The sequence below is a fragment of the Staurois parvus genome, unplaced genomic scaffold (assembly GCF_062004578.1).
Source record: "Staurois parvus isolate SC_StPar_1 unplaced genomic scaffold, SC_StPar_1.0 ptg000021l, whole genome shotgun sequence".
NCBI classification, from domain to species: Eukaryota; Metazoa; Chordata; class Amphibia; order Anura; family Ranidae; genus Staurois; species Staurois parvus.
This window is the reverse complement of record NW_028317817.1, coordinates 10,706,516-10,728,674: the sequence shown is the minus strand read 5'-3', so window position 1 is coordinate 10,728,674 and position 22,159 is coordinate 10,706,516. Positions and strand designations below refer to the sequence as shown.

At 40.1% G+C, this 22,159-nt stretch overlaps 1 protein-coding gene across 7 annotated transcripts in view; it reads left to right on the top strand.

Annotated features, from left to right (window-relative positions):
- The window catches only part of RARB (retinoic acid receptor beta), a 960,987-nt gene that overhangs the window by 662,958 nt on the left and 275,870 nt on the right, over positions 1–22,159 (top strand). Inside the window, exon 1 of one of the 7 annotated variants that reach the window (XM_089690929.1) lies at positions 20,092–20,928. The exons of 5 other annotated variants lie outside the window; for them this stretch is intronic. In XM_089690929.1, coding sequence (XP_089547055.1) covers positions 20,766–20,928 — 163 coding nt within the window. In that variant the 5' untranslated portion in view covers positions 20,092–20,765. Of the gene's footprint in view, positions 1–20,091; positions 20,929–22,159 lie in introns of those variants that run through there. One more of the 7 variants, XM_089690938.1, reaches the window with a different exon arrangement.

The following is a 22,159-nucleotide window of genomic DNA, read 5'->3' as shown; positions in this document are numbered from 1 at the left end:
GACTTCATGCTGTAGGTTTTACAGGTTAACTGGCTATACAAAAGCCATTGCTATGATGGCAATATAAGAAAGAGAGGCTAGCCTGGACCATGAAGCACCACCAGTGGATTACTGAAGTCATTGTAGATCAATGAATCAAAATTTTTGATCTTCGGTTCATCACACAGGATTTTTGTATACCATCGACTAGGTGAAAGTATGCTTCCTTGGTGGGTGACACCAATGGTAAAACATGGAAGTGTGATGTTCTGGGCCTCTTTTTCTGGATCCAAGTCAGCAACGTGCACAGAGCAAGTGGAATCCTGAACCAAAACTACATGCAGTACCCTCTGCAATATGCCTAGTTGGTCAAGGGTTCATCGTACAGCGAGATAATGACCCAGAACATACCTCCAGGCTGCATCAGAACTACCTTTGAAGAAAAGCACAAGATGGTAGGCTTCAGATCATAGAATGGCCAGGACAGTCTCCAGACTTAAACCCCGTTGCACTGGTTTGGGAAGAACTGGACAGAAAGGTAAAAGCAAAGCAACTTACAAGTGCAACACATTTGTGGGAACTTCTGCAACAGTGTTAGGAAGAACTTTCCTAACAATATTTGATTTCCATTGTAGAAAGAATGTCACAAGCATGTTTAGCTGTTATATGTGGTAAAGGTAGCTACTTTGAATCAAAAATGTAGATTACATTTTGTTGAAAAAAAGTTATTCCGTGATTTATTTTTTATGTCCAATTGTTTATTTGTTCTATGCTTTATTTTTAGAGCTTATTGAGTCATTAAACTACGAAAATTTCAATAAAAACTGGAAAAATGGGGGTGTCCTAAAATCAGTAGTGTATGTAGATCTTTTTTAAACAAAAACCAAAAAAAAATTTTGTATGCTTCTTCATGGCATTGTTAGAATAATAGCAGGCAGCAGAGTAATGGTAAAAAGACTCCCCAAGGCACATCTCTGTTGTCGTTTAGTGTTCTTGACAGAAAACAGAAATCATTGCTTATCATGATGGTTAAATGATTGTTGCCAGGATAATCATGTTTTCTTTCCTGTTACTTGCCCACATTTAAGTTTGCAATATCTTATGAGATTATCTTGTACTTTTAAAATGTAATTTATTTAGAGTGGCTAAAACTTGTATCAACACAGGAATTGCATTGAAATGTGGACAGGTACCCCACATAGTAAATAAGAATCTTAGAAGTCCAGTTTATGATATGTGTCAGTTTAGGCTAGTTGGCATTGAACATACTCTTCACATACGAAACACATTTTTTCCAGGTTCTGTTGATTCATAACTCTTTCAAAGTGGCTTTTATATTCTTATTATGTTATACAGTTATGGGAGAATTATGTAAACCCTTAGGGCCTATCAGAGTTTCGTGTTGTGGTGCCATTCATTTTGAATTACTCGCTATTTAAGTGGAGGGCTCCACCCTCTGCATCAAAAAAAGGTTGTATCAATTAACGTGTGTGCTAACGTGCACTGCCTGCTCATATTAAATAAATGGGCTGCCTTACCCCAGTGCACCTTAATGCATAGTAACTGGTTACATTAATACATAACTTAAGCCGGCTATACACGAATACTCGAATCTTGGCTGGTTCAGCCGGGACCGGCCAAGACATGTATGGGCAGGCTGAGTGTACCCAAGTTGATCGATCGATCAACTTGCGTACAACCAGCCTGTCTGATTTTACATGTGATTATTGCTAGCAGCTATTGTAGTTTCTAGCAGTAATTACTGCGTTTTCCCAGAGGGGACAGCTTCCCTGCTGGGAGAACACAATGGCTCTGTGGGAGGGATTCCCCCATCAACGATCGATTTTCTTTCTTGCAACCACAGGTTGATCAACTTGGGTACATTCAGCCTGTTGGACTTTACAAGTGATTATTGCTAGCTTCTATTATAGCCATTAGCAGGAATCACTGCATTCTCCCGGTGGGGACAGCTCCCCCGCTAGGAGAAAACAGTGACTCTGCTTACTGTGTTGATGGGGGAACCGAGTGATTTTCTTTCTTGCAACCATGGGTTTAAAAACACTCCATCTATGACTGGCTTAAGTGTGAATATTAGGCATTTTATAGTTGCAAGATTACCTCCTAAAATGCTGCCTTATCTTTATGTAAATCCCAATGATAGAGACAGTCTTGTTTAAAACATGTTTGACTTTACATGGCCTTACATGGCCTTATCGTTATCAAACGTTTAAGCAATAAAGGTAATTACTTAAAATAAATATTAAAACTCTTTATTGGCAGTCATCTCAACCAAACACGTTCTGTAACCAACACGGAGGAGGGAGCTAGTCTGGCTGGTTTCTGATTTTAAAAAATGCTGCAGATTTTCCTGATACATATGTGTATATACATATAGGAATATGTGAGATTTTTTGGTCCGTCAATGCCTGCAAGCTGTGAAGGCTTTAGACAACAAATCAGGCTCGCAATTGTATATTTTCTCCATCACTTTTCATGGCTGCAATAAAGTTTTGTTGTTGGCTTGTAGCGTTTTCCCCAAACATACTGTTTGTTAAAGGGTCCATATGATATCAAAATGATGTCTAGAGTTATTTGGCTCAGGGTTTTCAATCACCTGTTTGAGGACCATACTGCATGCCTGTAAGCAGGTTGAGTTTAGTGCTGCCCCAGCCAAGAGGGTTAGAGTTACCTCACTTCCAGGGTCTTTCTCAATGGGCTTTCTTGGGTTCGGCCCACTGTTCCTTTGCTGTATATATTGGGACAGGGACCCTATCCCAGCGGTGCGCATTTTAAAAGACATATTGCCATTGCCAGATCTTGTTCGTTCAGACTACTGCTTAATCTGAAGCGCCTATGGATAAAGACCCTGCTAACAGAGTACAGGGCCGCTGACATCTACAGAAGTAAAGCTTCTGAAACGTTGTCTTGGCCTGGATTGAAGTTACTAAACTTGGTGTACTGCAGGTAAATGGCACCACACATATCAGTTGATTTACTAAAGGCAAATAGACTGTGCACTTTGCAAAATGCAGTTCCTATAGAGGGTAAAAGCTTAGGGTAAGGTAAAGCTTACCCGATCAAGTGCAAGGAAAATTAAAAAAATTGCAGTACTTCCTATAATTTTCAACTTGCGTATGTGGACTATATTGGGGTATGAAGACAGCACTACAAGAGTTAACACATTGTGGAGTACAAGCAAGTGGTTACCAAGAGTGATGGAAGCTAGAACAAGCAGCCTGTTGTAAAGCATGTACCTGGGGCAGGTGAGAGGTCCTCTAGCAGCGAGGGGCTGTTGTCTGCACTTTCTCTTTGAGCTGTCCATTTCTCATAGTGATGAGAACAGATCAGCACCACAGAGACCCTTAGCCTAGCCACTAGGTATGGAGAGGAAGAGTTAATGAAAAACATGTATGAAGTCCCGTGCTAGGTGCTCAACGTGTTCCTTCGAAATGCAAACAGTTACAGTGAAAGGTATACATTGATTCAGGTCTAAAGAGAGTAAACTGGAGTCCAGTTCATTGTTCAGTATACACAGTGAAAGGCCATTTCTAAGTTGGAGGCCCACCCTAGGGTCAAGCTATCCCTGAAAGCATCCTACGCCCTGTCCTGGGTCATTGGTGAGCACAGCACAAGTAGAGGTACTCCATGTGCAAGGCGAGAGACTTCTCCTAGGTGCCCAGTGTAGCCCAGGAGAACCCACCCAAGTGTGTAGGCCTCTTATGTGACCCTCAGGAGGGGATCATGAAGGAAATACTACCCACCAGCCCAAAATAAGAAAAAAACTGTTTGCTGTAATTGCTTATAAAATATTATCTGGAGTTTGTTTTTAATTTGTTAATGTATTTAAATCTGTACATCTAACACTCTCCTCCCCCAAGACTGACAATGCTGCTGTCCCAAGGTGCTCCCTGTACTCCTTCATCCAGAGCGGGGGCACTCTAATACAGAAGGTGTGTTACTGGTCAGATCACCAAGTGAAAATAGAGATGAAAAGCCTGAAAAAAAGAAGAGGAAGGCAGCCATATTTAACGATTGATAAGCTTCAGTATATTACATTTTTGGGTTTGGGTTTAATACAGCTTTAAGCCGATCACATTTACAAAATGTTTTTTAAAAGACCAAATAGGCCCTCTAATATTACAGTTGGAATGTCAATGATTTGCCACAACCCTTTGAACCAATTAACTTCTGACCCCTACCATGCATAACATTGCTTTATGCCCAATGTCAATAATGAAGCAGAGAAAAAAGTAATGTACAATAGTGTAATGTAATCAGTATCATGGAATGTGCTAAATAATAATTTTCCTGGTTGTTCTCAAATCCCACCTCCCTCAAACTATCATGTGATAAAGCAAAGTCAACTTCATATTGCAGTTATCTGACCTTTGGGTCTAGTGGTTAGCTCATTTAGACTGCCTCTTAGTGGGTTGGTGGCTGGGGGTAAAGGCAAGTAATGGCTTGCAAATATAAAACCATCTCTCATATACTGCAGGACAAAATAAACACCTTGCAAAGTTGGAGACCCTTGTTATCAAATAGGGGCATTTTCCAAATTGTTCTAAGATCTCCCTGTGAGAATGACAATCATATTAAAAGATCCATAGCTGTCAGCTTAAGGCAAGAATTTGGGTCCTGAGTAAGGCTGGCCATACGTTATACAATTTTCTTGAGATTTTTGCTTTAGATTTACCAAAAACCATATAATATGAGGTCAAACCTAAACAACACTTTCAATTGTATCCAATTAGGTAGGCTCTTGCACTACATAGTTGAAGGGAAATCTAAAGGAAATTGGACAGACAATTGTATAGTGTATGGCCAGATGGATTACTCTTCAATCCCCACAAGGAGAGGTGGATAGAGGAATTAATCCTGCTGATGCTGGGTACACACAACCCAGTGGTCACCGTACTAACTAAGCAATGTAAGTGAGGCGCCTCTCCCCCACTGAGCTATTGTGTTCTGACAGGGGCACTGACCCCCTGCTAGAACACACTGACCAGCTCTGGCAGCCATTGGCTGCCAGAGCTGATCAGATAGAAGTTTTCCAGAATGCCCTTTCGATAAAAGCCGACCGTTAGACCAGCTTCTGTTGCACAGGCTGCTGTACACACTGGCCGATTATCTGACCCATGTGTGCCAGCCTTGAGACAACATATTCTGACAACGGGAACTCTCCAACTCTCGGCTCTTTCCCTGAATGAGAAAAATTTGTAAGTCCATTTAACAGATGGCAATTGTTAGATCAACTTCTGTTGAGCATGTGCAGCCACACATGGATTGAAATGTATCCAGTCCCTGCTAAACTGGCCAATTTGCGATCCATCTATGTCCAGCCTAAAGGAAAAATTCATTTAAAAAAAAAAAAATGCATTTTTATTTATTTATTTATTTTTTAGGCAGATCATGGATGCAATCTCAGGCTCCTGCGGACTCTCAAGATAACTGTTTGTCTGTACCATGTACAAGCATGTAGTCACCTGACAGCAGGATTGTAAGCTCTAACGAGCAGGTCCCTCTGATTTATTTGTACCAAATTGTATTGTTACTGTAATGTCTGCCTTCATTTTGTAAAGTGCTGTGCAAACTGTTGCCATTATATAAATCCTTTATAATTCTAATAATATTTATAATATGTGGGCAGTACAGTGGCTAAGTGGTTAGCACTTCTGCCTGGCAGTACTAGGGTCGTTGGTTCAAATCCCAGCCACAGCACCTCCTGCCTGGAGTTTGCATGTTCTCCCTGTGTCTGCGTGGATTTCCTCCGAGGTACTCCGGTTTCCTCCCGGTACTCCGGTTTCCTCCCACACTCCAAAGACATGCTGGTAGGTTAATTGGCTCCTGTCTAAATTGGCCCTAGTATGTGTATGTATGAATGTGAGTTAGAGACTTTAGATTGTACGCCCCTTGAGGGTTAGGGACTGATGTGAATGTACAATATATATGTAAAGCGCTGCATAAATTGGCAGCACTATATAAGTACCTGAAATAAATAATATATAATTATTATAATAATAATGAACTACCACATCGCTCACCAGTGCCCTCCTATTTCATTAAGAACTAAAAGCTGTCAACCGCAATGGCTGACGGTACTTGTCAGCTCTTAATTCACAGGAAACTGTGAATGAATGACACGGCCATGTGGGCGGAGCCCCACACAGCTGCACTATTTTCAAATTGTGACAGCGGGATGTGTGGAGAGGATCCCCTGCCCACTGTCACAGGAAGGGGAGAGGCTACAAATGCTGAAACAAGCTATATGTTCCACCCTAAAAATGGGTGGAACATCCCATATTGAAGAAAAATATATTTTAAAAATATTTTTCCCAAATATGTTGACATATATTTCAAATACTACAATGTTGGCCATATTCAATATATTTCAATATATATATATATATATATATATATATATATATATATATATATATATATATATATATATATTATATATGATATATACACTGCATGTTGAAATGCGTTTTTATTACAAAATATATGAAAGTGTTTTTAAAAATACATTTCAAATATACCGTATGTCTTTAAAAATACAAATCTCCATTTTTGGAATGCATTTGCAAATACATTTAAAAATATATGTTAAATGACTTTTTTATATGTTAAAAAAATGTAAAGAATATATTTTAAAAATATATATTGTTTTTATATATTCTTCAGATTTTTGTTTAACATATAAAAAAGTCATTTTAACATATATTTTTACATATATTTGTGAATGCATTCCAAAAATGGAGATTTGTATTTTCAAAGACATACAGTATATTTAAAATGTATTTTTTTAAAATATTTTTCATATATTTTTAAAAATATTATATTTTTAAAAATATTTTTCATATATTTTGTAATAAAAATGCATTTCAACATGCAGTATATAATTTTTTTTGTTTTTATTGAAATATATTTTTAATATATATTTCAAATATATTTTTCTTCCATCTGGGATGTAACATGTTCCAAAGGTAAACTCATCCTTTAACCCCCCTGGCGGTATTCCTGAGTGTAGCTCGGTGTTAAGTTTCAGTACCAGAAGCGGTAACCCCTAGCTACACTCGGGATTACACTGCAGCGTTGCTCTGGAATCCCTCGAACACTTACCTTGTCCTGCGGTCCCGCGATGTCCCCCCGCAGCGTCCCCTGCCATGTCCTCCGGCCGATGCCGGCTTACGTCTTCCAGGTTCTGTTCCCTGCGAGCGTCAGGACGTTATGGAGATGGAACCGACAGGAATTTCAAAAATGTAAAAATTTGACATTCACTCAATACACTAAAATCTGATAGTATTACATTACTGTATCAAAGCATTTCACATACATTTTGTCCTGTGCCCTGCCTGCATTTTTACTGTTCTTTTTGCCTGGAAACTGAGAAACGTCCATGGCATCCAAAAAGTGTCCCTTTAGGTCAAAAGCGGTTTTAGACCAGCTAGAGAACAGCGATAGTAAATCAGAACCACTTGCAGAATTGAGTGATAATGATTTGTGGGGAAATTCGTCATCAGACACTGAAAACAATTCTACGACTGAGCTCAGTGATGTGCGAACTTGGCGCTTTATTTAAAATTTCAGTGTTTTTGGTTTGATGACATTATTGAATTAAATGTATTATTATTATATTATTATTTTTTATGATTATTTATTATATTATAATTTATTATTTCGTGTTTCAAGCTTTATCATACCCGGAATGTTTACTAGACTCCTGTTTGGATAGATTTCAGTGAGTTATTCCTAAGAATTACAGGCCTACAATAAAAAAACAATATATTTTCATTGAAAACAATATACCGCTTTGAGCACAAAAATACTGACATAATCAGTCCGCCAGGGAGGTTAGAGTGGAGCTCCACCCAAAAGGGGAAGTGACGCTTTAAGGGCTGCTCCCCCACTCCCCATTAAGGATTGGCACCTTTGGGGGGCGGGTACCCAAATTTACAGGTACCCGCTTCCACTTCTGGTCCTAGGCGGTCGGAAGAGGAAGGTGTCCTCCCTCCCTGTAATATTTTGGGACACGTGACAGGTCCCAGAAGACTACAGGACCATTCATTAAGCGCAGCGCTACTCGCGCATGTGCAGTGTGTACCCGTCTGTGAAGCCGCAAGCTATCACAGCCGGGTGCCCACACTGAAGATGTCGGCCTCCTAGAATACAGGACGGCCGGTGAAACGGGCTGCGGCAGGGGCAACGTAGGACTATGGGACAGGTAAGTGGCTGTTTTTTAAAAGTCAGCAGCTACAGTTTTTGTAGCTGCTGACTTTTAATTTTGACACGGTGAGTGGAACTCCGCTTTAATGGGGATTCATGCAAGTAAGAGCAGGTGTTGTTCTTGGGGAAATATCTGCCCATCTATGGCCAACTTTAGCCACAGTCATCTGGCACATGATAATTTATTAAAGGTACTTTTGTAGCGCTGTCAATTTATGCAGCGCTTTACATATATATATATTATATTCACCTCAATCCCTAACCCTCAAGGGGTGTACAATCTATAAGGTCCCTAACTTACATTCATACATACAAATACTAGGATCCAATTAACCTACTAGCATGTCTTTTGGTGTGTGGGAGGAAACCCACACAGGCACAGGGAGAACATGCATACTCCAGGCAGGTGGTGCCGTGGTTGGGATTTGAACCAACAACTCTAGTACTGCCAAGCAAAAGTGCTGACCATTTATCCACTGTGCTGCCCATAATGGATGTAAAAATGTCTGAATGTATAGAGCACTCAAAAGTAAAACGGTTTACAGATGTAGAACACGGCAATAGTAGTCATAGACACAACAGTAACAATCACTGTACACAGTGCCACGTGCTTGGACAGGAACGGAGGTAATAATGAGCAGTGTTTAAGGGTGCAAGAAGCCACAAAGACAGCAGTCATTTTACAAGTTAAGTGTTAGAAAACGGCTCTTTGAAGTGGCAGGCCGTATTTTAAAGAGTGTAGCAGTGAGAAAGAAAATATGGCTTTCATGGATGCCTCAACAGTGGCCTCTTGTGCTGAAGGGGACTGCTGGTGGAGGGGGGATTGGGGATACAAGACTCACCCCATAGGCAAAATGTGCTGTGATATTAACACCCAACCTGCTGCTGGCTTGCCCTTGATTGTTTGCCTTCTTATTGTTCTGATAAAGAAGAAGCAGTGCGCTCTGATTAAATTTGGCTTATGTGACTTCTCACCCTTGCCTGCCCCTTTATCAGGACAGAGCTGTGAATTAATGGCTATCTGCAAACATTGTACCACACTGGACATGAATTCTGCTGTGTGAAATCAAAGGACTATGTGCAAATAGCTTGTGACAAATAGAAAGGATACATCATTCCTGAGTTTTAAATGAATAAAAATAACATTGATCCGTAAACTCCGAATGGTAATTTTTTTTTTTTTAAACAAAGAACAGCAGTAGAGGAATGTGCAAGAATTACTTAGCTTGGCCCTTAATAGAACATCAGATTGGTAACACGAGGCAAAACAATGGAAAACCAAGAAATGTTAAGCTGGTGCCAGTTGTTTTTCCTTGTCACCAACGGCCAAATAATTTCCCGATAAAATTCACATACTGTATATTTTAGTACAAGGTCTCCAAAATATTCAGTATGAGGGTCTCATTGTATAGTTTACAAATATTTGTGGAATGCAAAAAATCTCCATTAGAGCCTTCTACCCAGGGGCGGACTGACCATTTGGAAACTCGGGCACTGCTTGAGGGCCCGGGGTCAGTAGGGGGCCCCATGAGATGCCCCTGGTACCTTTTTCATAGGCTTTTTTGAGTTTGGGCAAGGACACAGGGGCCCCATGATCCCCTATTGCCCGGGGGCCCCATGTGTTGTCAGTCCGCCCCTGCTTCTACCTTTGTATATCAGGGTCCTCATTAGATTTCATCAGGGTCCCCATCAGAGTCTCCTTTACATTATTACAGCAGAGTCCACATTGGAGTCCCCCTTTTGTCAAGGTTCCCATCAAAATTCCCCCTTCCATCATAGTCCCACCATGGTCCTCGTGTACAAAGTCCAGGTGTGGGTTGAAGCGGAGGCCATAGGCAGCCTCTCCTGACCTTAATCCTCAATCTTTGCACATTGAGGATAAGCCCCTGACCCTAGCTGCAACTTGGATAAATTCTTGTAGTGGGTTGGATGTGGCCCATCCACTGTAGTTTGGAGACCCCTGTTTTGACCACTTGCCTCCAGCCCACAGTACATTCACTGCGAGTGGGCAGCAGCTACAGGCTAGGCGTCGTATCCGTACATCTCTGCCTGCTGATCGGTGCTGTGATTGGACACAGTGCCAGTTTGTCAGGTTTCAGCCAATGATTTTGGCTCTATACCTGCTGAGCAGCTGTGGCCAATCACAGAACAGAGTTCTGTATTTACAAACACACAGAACTCTGTGTAGACAGAACAGTGATCTGGCTGTTTCTCCCACCAGAAATCAACAGAAGAAAAAGCAGCCAGATCTGTAAGCAGCACACATTACACTTGTTAGACACACCATTAACCCCTTGATTTCCCCTTGATATTAACCCCCTTCCCAGCCAGTGTCATTAGTACAGTGTACAGTATTATCTCTTGTCACTGTATTAGTGTCACTAGCGGTGTCAGTTAGTGTTCTTCCCAGCCAGTGTCTGTTAAAGCCAGATTGCCCACCACACTATCACAGCCATACTGTAAGTCGCTGATCATCACTATTATTAGTATAGCATTTATAGCTGCATAAATACCAGTATATATACCATAGTTTGAAGATGCTATAACTTTTACACAAACCAATTAATATACATTTTTTTGGATTTTTTTTTACTAAAGACATGTAGGAAAATACATTTTGGCCTAAATGTATGAAGAAATTTGATTTTATTGGAAATGTTTTATAACAGAAAGTAGAACATATTTTTTTTTTTAATGTTGTCTTTTTCGTTTACATAATAAAAAGATAAAAAAAAAAAACACTGGTGATCAAATACCATCAAAAGAAAGCTCTATTTGTGCTTAAAACATTATATAAATTTCATCTGAGTACAGTGCTGCATGACAGTGCAATTGCCAGTTAAAGTAGCACAGTCCTGAATAGCAAAAAATGCCATGGTCATGATTTAGGTAAAACCTTCTGGAGGTCAAATGGTATATATAGCTACAGTTTAGATCTAGAAAATCTCAAAACTCATATTTATTTAATGAAGCCAACAACCATTCTGCAGTAATCCAAAGCAAGCAACCTGCGGACAGCTTTCAGTAGTCTAGATGAAGGGACCCACAAATATTCCAATCCATTTGTTTATCCAATTCTTTTGATATATGTGATCCTAACATGTATGGTACAACAGGCAATTGTTTTTTACAACTTAATCAAGTTGTGGAACCTATGGGATTAATCCTCTGCATTGTATAGAAAGGCTGTTTGATCCTGTCTTCTCTGTTCCTCCCTTTCTTCTACTTCCCCCAATCTCTCTGCTGATAGAACAGAGCCTTGAGGGCAAGCTGCACATGCTCAGTTTAGTGTGTATTGCTAGAGAGTTTTTTTTTTTTCTTGGGAGAGTGCATGTGATCAGCGCAGGGCCAATCAGCACTGTCCAGAGAGTCAGAGGTTATGCAGCCTCATAGGACAGTCAGAGGAGAATGAGAACTGCTCCTACAAGCTTTAACCAGTGCTCAGTTGGACGCCACAAGACTGCTCTAACTTGATGAGAAAAGTTATTTAACAGTTTATATTTACTAAAATAATTGCATTTCCATGTTCTGTGTACTGTGGGAGACCAGATATAGTGAATGCAGGGTCCTGGGTTTAGTAACACTTCACAATTTAATTTGACAGTAATTTGGACATAATCAAAGCAGTAAATTTGTTTGGAAACTTAAGAGAAAATATTTAATATAGAAGATTAACATTTCAACCAAATCTTAAAAATGAAAAATGAATATGGGTCATCAGTATAAGGGAGCATACAGAGTGTATATCGAGATGGGTTTTATCATGCAGAGTCTGAGATTCCTGCAGGTAACACATCTTCATTGTGGCTCATCATAGAAATACATCATTTCTGTAGTGACAAAGGAAAAAATCCATTCTGCCCTACCCTATGGTATGTTGTGTTATGTTTTGGAACCTTGCTTTCTCCAGAAATTAGTATTGTCATAACTGCCTTGAGATAGTTTCTATGTTACTGACTGGAAAGAAGATTGATCTTTCTGATTTTATGCTGTTTTTTCAGGTCACTCAGAAAGGTGTTGACGTGAGGGACAGCCAGGCAACTAGCATTTTTTACATCAGATATGGCAGCCCTAGTATATCTTCTGTGCCTGGTTTTCTTTAAGGCCTAATCTAATTTAGCATTTCATGTGTAATGTTTTAACCCCCTCTTATCCTAATCTTCAGTAAATTAACTTCAGTCTGTTTTGAGGAAGAAATGATTGCCGGCAAGAGTTGAAATTGCTCAGTAGCATGAGATTAAGGGCCCATTCAGTTCTATACACTATGCCGCCTTGTGTTAAAGTGGATTGTGTTAAGACAACCAACCATTTACATGAGCAGCCAATGCAATAAAGGAGTAAAAATCATACACACCATTTTTTCCAACCATACTGTGCGTTGTGGTAGTACATTGGGGTGCTATATAAAATGATTGACTTCGTAATGGACCGTGGTATGTGTCTTGCTGAGCATTGCAGTAATGTGTGTTAAAAAGCACATTTTACCAAATGTTAACACAATGCATAGATCTGCATTGGCCCTAAAGCTGGCCATACATGGATAGAAATTTGGCCGGTCAAGCAGGGATTTATCGATTTATCGATTGACTTGTGTACAACCAGCCTCTCGGGCTTACTGAATGGTCAGTGCTGGCATAGCCGGCAACGCTGATCATTGTATACTGGCGGTGGGCAAGTTTCCACACTGTCAGATTACAATAGTTCAGCAAGTAGGATCCCCCCATCCTTATTGAATGTGTGGATGGGAGAATTGGCTGATTTTTTTTTTTTGTTCAACCTACTGATTGAACAAAAAAAAATGAATCATGTATGGCCACCTTAACCACTTCCAGACCGGACACTTTTACCCCCTTCCTGACCAGGGCAATTTTCAGCTTTCAGCGCTATCACACTTTGAATGACAATTGCGCGGTCATGCAACACTGTACCCAAATTAATTTTTTACCATTTTTTTGAGACAGATAAAGCTTTATTTTGATGGTATTTATTCACCGCTGGGATTTTTATTTTTTTTGCTATGTAAATGAAAAAGTCCAAAAATGTTGAAAAAAAGTGTTTTTTTTATAAAATTTTGCAAATACATAATATTTTATCATAAATCTTTGCCAAACTTTATTCCGTTATCTTTTTAGTAAAAAAAAATCCAAATTAGTTTATAACCAAAAATTATAATTTTTAAACATGTTTTTTTACATTTTTATTTTATTTTTTATATTATTATTTTTTTTTTTTACATACTGTCACCCTAGCAGTACAGTGTCACCATGGTGACACTGTACTACTTGTGGGGGGTGATGAAGATTTGTTTTTGTTTTTTTTACACATTGCTTTTACACCCATATAGGATGTAAAAGCAATCATTTCTCTTTCTCTCTGTGTGCATTCTTGCAGCCATTGAGAACTACTGAGTGAGCTGTGATTAGTCACAGCTTGTCACATGGTACAAGCCTGTTGTGAATAGGCTTGTACCATGTGACCTCTGTGATCATTCAAGTGACATCTTGCTTACTACTTTGCATGTGATCACTAATTGGCCAATCAGTGATCACATGATCGGGACCTCGTACAGAGGTCCCGTCCGACGATCGGTGTTTCACTGTGTCCGGAGGACACAGCGGGCACCAGGGAGCGTGCACAAGCAGGGTGCGGGCAGGCCATTTATAAACGGCCACCCGACTCTGCACTGCCACCGTCCTGCCGTTTATATGCAATGGCTGGTCGGGAAGTGGCTAAGACTTCCCTAACATGCAAGAATGAAGGGATGTAAGACATCCACACAACATTCATCCCCCGTGTCTGATGCCAGAGCATCCAGCTCATTCCTTTAACAATCCCATATGAATTATTCAGGTTCTGTGGCTAATAAAGTTCACGTTCGGCACTTATTGGCAATCCTGTCTGCTTCAAATTTTTGGTGCGATTCAAAGTGTAAAGAACATACATGTGCAATTAACACTTAAAGTGGTTGTAAACCTCAGACATGAAATATGAACAAAGCATATCCCTCTGTAGTGTGTATTTGTCTCAATCCAGAGCACTAAGTGTCATTTCTGTCTGCTGCCTTGTTCTTCTGCTATCAGCATGAATCACTTCTGACATGTTTTTCTGACACCAAGAGAAAATTGGTGACAGGGGAGGGAGCTCCAGCAGATTGACAGCATTGACTCTGTTCCTGTGAGCTGTGTGGAGGGGGGGTGTTTCTTCTCTCCCATCAGCACTCAGAGTTCTCCTCACTGAACTCTGCAGAGTGTAATTGTAGCTCGAAGCCCCCTTTTTTTCTGAACTCTGAGACTATCTCTAAAAATGCAGGACTTTGAATGGATGTGGAGAAGAGAAGACTGCAGATAACCAGGTACAACGTGTGTAGGATGATTTGTTTCGTCTCTGTGTATCACCTGAGGCCAGTTACTTCACTGAGTATATGTAAGGGTTTACAACCACTTTAAAGCTGATGACCAGGGAAAACAATAATTCTCCCCTGCAGTGTGGTTACCACTGTACTGCAAAGGTTAAAGTGCTGGTCATGTTTTGGGTGCCAAAAAGAGCACATACCTGATCCTTCAATCCCACAGTTTCCTCACCCACAGCAACTACTCCCCTACATTCCAGAGGTCACATGCCCTCTGACATCAAGTACGATGCAGGGGCCCTAGCCTTTCATTGGACATGAGGATGCTGAGGGATGACGTAGGGGAGAGCAGAGGCTCAGGAAGGTAAAAAGTGTTTGTTTTTTGGCACCCTAGACAAATATGGGTATCTGTTCCTTGCAGTGCAGTGGAAGTCCCATTGCAAGGGAGAGTTACTGTTTTCCCCCAGAGATATGCTTTAAATCCCTATTATTCGCACATAAAAGAATTGATTGGGGACAATTGTACATACAAGATCTAGTTAATTACACAATCCATGAATAGTGTTTTTAGTGGCTGGATGTGCTCTTTAGCACACAGGATCACACCTAGTCACTGCCCTAGTCTTCCTAGGATCAGACTGTGTATGGGAATTCTGAGAACAGAGCTACACATGGGATGATTTCTACAAAAATGGAATGACTAGTGACAGTTGTACAGAAATAAGACCATCTCTTTTACAATAGAGTATCCAGAGATTGGAAGCACTCATTAGCGCCCCCTACAGTAGTTCTACACATCAGGATCACACCTAGCCATTACCCTAGTATATCTGGGGTCAGACTGTCTATGAGAATCCTGAGACTGGATCAGGGTGGATTTGATTTAAATCAAACTGATTAAAATCACGATTTAAATCACTAGTCAGTAAGGCTTGATTTAAATCATAGTTTTCTACATAAAGACTAATTCTTGCTGGTATAACTTTAATATGCAAGTAAATGAAGATTTTTAGAATAACTTTTCATATTAGTTTTTTTTATCCCCAGTTTAATAGGTTAATCATTCATATTTGGACAACTTTTCTGTTGTACTTAGGAAGGAGAAAAATAATCATTACCTTAATAATAACAATTTAAATAGATTTATTCAACTGAAACAATAACATTACAGCATATGTTATTTGCTTAAACAAACATCCATGTTTGTTAACTAATTTGGCTAAACAAAATATATATATTTTAAGAAAGTTAGACTGTCAGCCCTTCCTCCTCACACTTAGTTTCACTTTCTTCTTGTGCAGATCTATTCCACTCCAAACAATCAGAAAAATATTGTTTCTATTCTATTCATTGAACTTCTTGAAACTTAGCACTGAAGGGGTTGATTCTGTATTCATAGGTTTGTAGAAGTTAGGATGAAGGTCTTTTTCTTAACTCTGTTCATGTTCTAACATTTTTGCTGTGAAGAAGAGGCATGTGATCTCCGCTGAGTCAAATTCAGTTTTGAGAACTGCAAAAGTAAACCAAGCATCTGTGATAATATCTTGTAGGCAGAGAAACTGCCCAATAATCTTACAAAAACCTCTGGAAGAGCATGACATTGTGAATGGTTTAATGGAATTTATTTACCAAAAAAATTAAACATTTACAGCCTTATTCTACATAATTAAAAAACTAATCATTATTTCATGATGGAATAACCTTTGGATGGTAATATATTTTCCTCAAAAAGCATTTTATTTAAAAAAATCCGATTTAAATTAAAAAAAATCCGATTTACATTAAAAAAATCCGATTTGTTTGATTTTTTAAAAAAAAATCATTGATTTTTATCCACCCTGGACTGGATACACATGGGATGATCTGTACAAAAAGAATTGATTGGCGACAGTCGTACAAGAATAATCTAGTTAATTAAACAATCTCTGAATAGTGTTTCTAGTGGTTGGAAGTGCTTATTAGCGCCCCTTCAAAAGTTCTATACAGATCTTCCTGGGATCAGAATGTCTATGGGAATCCTGAGATTGGAGCTACGTGTGGGATTCTCTGTACAAAAAGGAATGATTGGCGACAGTCCTACAGAAATCTACTAAATTAATACTGTTTACAATAGTGTTACCAGCACTCATTAGCACCTCGTACAATAGTTCTACACATCATGATCACACCTAGTCATTGCCCTAGTCTTCTTGGGATCAGACTGTGTTCGAAAATCCTGAAACTGGAGATACGCTTTCTCTGTACAAAATGGAATGATTGTCCACTTGTAGTTTAGGCAGCAGCTGGAGGGCCACCAGTTTGACATCCCTGGTCTATGGGAATCCTGAGACTGGATCTACACGTGGGATTCTCTGTACAAAAAGAATTGATTGGTGACAGTTGTACAGAAATGATCTAGTAAATTAGACGATCTCAGAATAATGTTTCTACTGTTTGGAGCTGCTCATTATCGCCCCCTATAATAGTTCTGCACATCAGGATCATACCTAGTCATTACTTTGGTCTTCCTGGGATCAGAATGTCTATGGGAATCCTGAGACTGGATCTACACGTGGGATTCTCTGTACAAAAAGAATTGATTGGTGACAGTTGTACAGAAATGATCTAGTAAATTAGACGATCTCAGAATAGTGTTTCTACTGTTTGGAACTGCTTATTATCGCCCCCTATAATAGTTCTGCACATCAGGATCACACCTAGTCATTACTTTGGTCTTCCTGGGATCAGAATGTCTATGGGAATCCTGAGATTGGGTCTACACATGGGATTCCCTTTACAAAAAGAAAGATTGGCGACAGTCGTACAGAAATGATCCAGTAAATTAGACAATCTTTGAGTAGTGTTTCTACTGTTTGGAGCTGCTCATTATCACCCCCTATAATAGTTCTACACATCCGGATCACATCTAGTCATTACCTTGGTCTTCCTGGGATCAGAATGTCTATGGCACGGGTGTCAAACTGGTGGCCCTCCAGCTGTTGCCAAACTACAAATCCCATGAGGCATTGCAAGATTGACAGTTACAAGCATGACTCCCAAAGGCAGAGGCATAATGGGATTTGTAGTTTAGCAACAGCCAGAGGGCCGCCAGTTTGACATCCCTGGTCTATGGGAATCCTGAGACTGGATCTACACGTGAGATTTTCTGTAGAAAAAGAATTGATTGGCGACAGTCGTACAGAAATGATCTAGTAAATTACACAATATTAGAATAGTGTTTCTACTGTTTGGAGCTGCTCATTATCGCCCCCTACAATAGTTCTACACATCAGGATCACACCTAGTCATTACCTTGGTCTTCCTGGGATCAGAATGTCTATGGGAATCCTGAGATTGGGTCTACACGTGGGATTCTCTGTACAAAATGAATTGATTGGTGACAGTCGTACAGAAATAATATAGTAAATTAGACAATCTTTGAATAGTGTTTTGACTGTTTGAAACTGCTCATTAGCACCCCCTACACAAGTTCTACACATCAGGATCACACCTAGTCATTACCTCAATCTTCCTGTGATCAGAATGTCTATGGGAATCCTGAGATTGGATCTGCACATGGGATTCTCTGTACAAAAAGAATTAATTGGCAACAGTCATACAGAAATGATCTAGTAAATTAGACAATCTTTGAATAGTGTTTCTTATGTTTGGAGCTGCTCATTATCGCCCCCTACAATAGTTCTACACATCAGGATCACACCTAGTCATTACCTTGATCTTCTTGGGATCAGAATGTCTATGGGAATCCTGAGATTGGATCTACACATGGGATTCTCTGTACAAAATGAATTGATTGGTGACAGGTGTACAGAAATGATCTAGTAAATTAGACAAGCTTTGAGCACAGTGGCTAAATGGTTAGCACTTCCGCCTGGCAGCACTAGGGTTGCTGGTTCAAATCCTGACCACGGCACCACCTGCCTGGAGTTTGCATGTTCTCCCTGTGCCTGCGTGGGTTTCCTCCAGGTACTCCGGTTTTGTCCCACTCTCTAAAGACATGCTGGTAGGTTAATTGGCTCCTGTCTAAATTGGCCCTAGTATGTGTATGTATGAATGTGAGTTAGGGACCTTAGATTGTACACCTCTTGAGGGTTAGGAACTGATGTGAATGTACTATATATATGTAAAGTGCTGCGTAAATTGACAGCACTATATAAGTACCTGAAATAAATAAATAATAGTGTTTCTACTGTTTAGAACTGCTCATTGGCGCCCCTACAATAGTTCTACACATCAGGATCACACCTAGTCATTACCTTGATCTTCTTGGGATCAGATGGTCTATGGGAATCCTGAGATTGGGTCTACACGTGGGATTCACTATACAAAAAGAATTGATTGATGACAATCGTATAGAAATAATATAGTACATTAGACAATGTTTGAATAGTGTTTCCTATGTTTGGAGCTGCTCATTAGCGCCCCCTACAATAGTTCTACACATCAGGATCATACCTAGTCATTACCTTGATCTTCCTGGGATCAGAATGTCTATGGGAATCCTGAGATTGGGTCTACACGTGGGATTCTCTGTACAAAATGAATTGATTGGTGACAGTCGTATAGAAATAATATAGTACATTAGACAATGTTTGAATAGTGTTTCTTATGTTTGGAGCTGCTCATTAGCGCCCCCTACAATAGTTCTACACATCAGGATCATACCTAGTCATTACCTTGATCTTCCTGGGATCAGAATGTATATGGGAACCCTGAGATTGGGTCTACACATGGGATTCTCTGTACAAAATGAATTGATTGGTGACAATCGTATAGAAATAATATAGTACATTAGACAATCTTTGAATAGTGTTTCTTATGTTTGGAGCTGCTCATTAGCGCCCCCTACAATAGTTCTACACATCAGGATCACACCTAGTCATTACCTTGATCTTGCTGGGATCAGATGGTCTATGGGAATCCTGAGATTGGATCTACACGTGGGATTCTCTGTACAAAAAGATTGGCGGCAGTCGTACAGAAACGATCTAGTAAATTAGACACCTTCTGTTTACAACAGTGTTCCCAGAGGCTGGAAGTACTCATTAGCGCCCCCTACAAAATCCTGCACAGCCGGATGACACCTAGTCATTGCCCTAGTCTATGGGAATTCTTCCTGACACTGGAAATACACATGGGGTTCTGTTTGCAAAAATGTTTAAAAAAGCTACCTTGATTGAAATCAATCTTCTGCAAATCAAGCATCAGTCAAGCAAGAGTTACATTTCTTATCCCATAACAAGCAGTTAAAATCTCATCTCGCCTGCCTCGGTAAAATTGCCAATCCTGCCTGAAAAGTGCACATTTCTCTACAATCCTACCATTACAAGAGCAGCTAGGAAAAAAAAATCAAATCCAGGGCAAATGCATTTTTTTTTTGTTGCTCAGAGCACACAATTAAAGCAGAATAAACCTCTTGACAGGTCAGGATTGACACATCAAGCCAGCGCGCACGTTTTCCTGTTATCTTCCTGTTTCAAGTAGCGCATTTACTGTCAGAATGTGGAGCCGAGAACAACACATGATAAAGCTGAGCATTTGCCGAGCAGCCTGCATCTCTCTCCGCCTGTCTGTTTCTGCAGGGCTGCTGCTAGTCTTTAAGCTGTGTGAGAATCCTGGGAGTTGGTGATGTCAGACCGGTTTGGGTCATTTGAAGGTTAGCAGCCTGGGAAGGGTTCATGGAGAGTTCACTCGCATATATTAGGCAATCCAATCTTTCATTTTGTGTGACACAAGTAGTAGGAAGTGAGCTGTTCAAAAGCAGAAGGATCTATTCGCTTTGGAAGGGGGGAAGCTGAGTGCTAGATGGAATAAATGTTGTTATTTTTGCAGACTTTCAGCTCACTTACACCCAGAGAGCGGGTACGGCGTACGATCTGCTCCAGCAGCCTGCAAGCACCTTCAGGAATTTCGAGAGCTTTTAGCCTGCAGCTGACAGCTTGGATTTCTTCATCCCCCCCCCCACCCTCTCCTGCTTAGCTGGAATGGCTGGGAAGCTTGGAAAATAGTAAATGATCATTTGGATCAATTACAGGCTTTTAGCTGTGTTGTCTGTCATAATTCATGATTCTGGTCTGGGAAATAGACCAACAGCCTACGTGCCAAAAAAAAGGGGCAGAGTTTGATGGAGTTGGGTGTACTTTTAGATGCCATTTTCCTGTGCACCTAAAGGAAAAGCACTTTTCCAGGCATCTCGTATAGGGGGGAAATCATGTTTGACTGTATGGATGTTCTAGCAGTGAGCCCTGGGCAAATGCTGGATTTCTACACTGCGAGCCCATCTTCTTGCATGCTACAGGAAAAAGCTCTCAAAGCATGCTTCAGCGGATTGGGACAGACAGAATGGCAGCACCAACACCGGCACAGTGCTCAATGTAGGTCCACTTACCAGCCTGTCTGCTTTTATTTTCTTCTCCTCGCTGCTTCTCGCTGCATGCCGTAGAATTAACTCCAAAATGACAGCTATTAAAATGCACCCCTTTTATGCTTTATGCCTCAACTACAGCTGACAAGTGCAATTAATAATTAACCGTAAATGATGATGTACTTTTACTACCTGTATTTTACCTGATCGTGCGCAGGTTGTATTTTTGCAAATTTGCACGCTCGTCGTTTTTTTATTTTACATTTACCTGTAAATAGTGATTTACTGTCATTTCCTGAGCAAGTGCTTCAAACGCCAGGATGATTTACGTGCCTTTTATAGTTGGCTTTTTGTTTATACCACATAAAAAGCAAAACTCATATTTATTTATAAAGTATATTTTACCTTTACTACCTCTTTAATGCATTTTATCCACAAGTGTGTTCTGTTTTTATTGCACCGGTTTTTAGTAGCTGTAGTCATAGGTTGGAGATATACCTGTGAAATCATTTTATCTAAATTTGGAAGGTCCATTTTTTTCAAGCAATACAACCGGTTGAGAAAGTGTTTTTTTTTTTTTTATAGGCGTCAGCTAAAGAAAATGTTTTTGTTTTGGTTGTATGTTTAACTGCTTGATGGCAGCAGTAGGATAACAAATGTGCTATATTCGCATTTACCGCTGTTGGCTGCTTGCAAAGCCATAATTCTTAAGTGTGACCTTAGCACCTTTAAATTTGCCTTGCCCTGACTTTCAAAGTTTCAGCAATGCTAAATAACCCTGGCTGCTGGACACTTCAGCCGTTCAGCCATCAATTACAGGCATGCCCCAAGATACAGTCAGTGGTTTTCCATCTACAGTAGGAGGCTTGTGAAGAAGGAGCCTTCTGCTTGTGGTTTGCAAAGTGCCGTTATCTGATCCTGACATGGTGCTGGGGAGCACATACATTGTAAACAGTAGTAAGGCTTTAGCACCCAGGCTTCAACTTTTTGAGAAATGACCAAAGGCACTAGAACTGCACAAGCCATTCAATGCTCCAAAAAAAAAAGAGCCTGCAGGATGCTGCTTTGCTCTGACACTGATTTAGATGAATTGCCAGGCTGTTTATCACAGTGGTTTTAACACAGTGTTCAACACCTCGGCTGTGGATTGCTCCTTCAATTATGTTGTTACCTTTTTTTTCTGCTTTATGAGCACCCTATGCTGTGTACGACTAAATAAAATTTTGTTCCTTCTATCTATA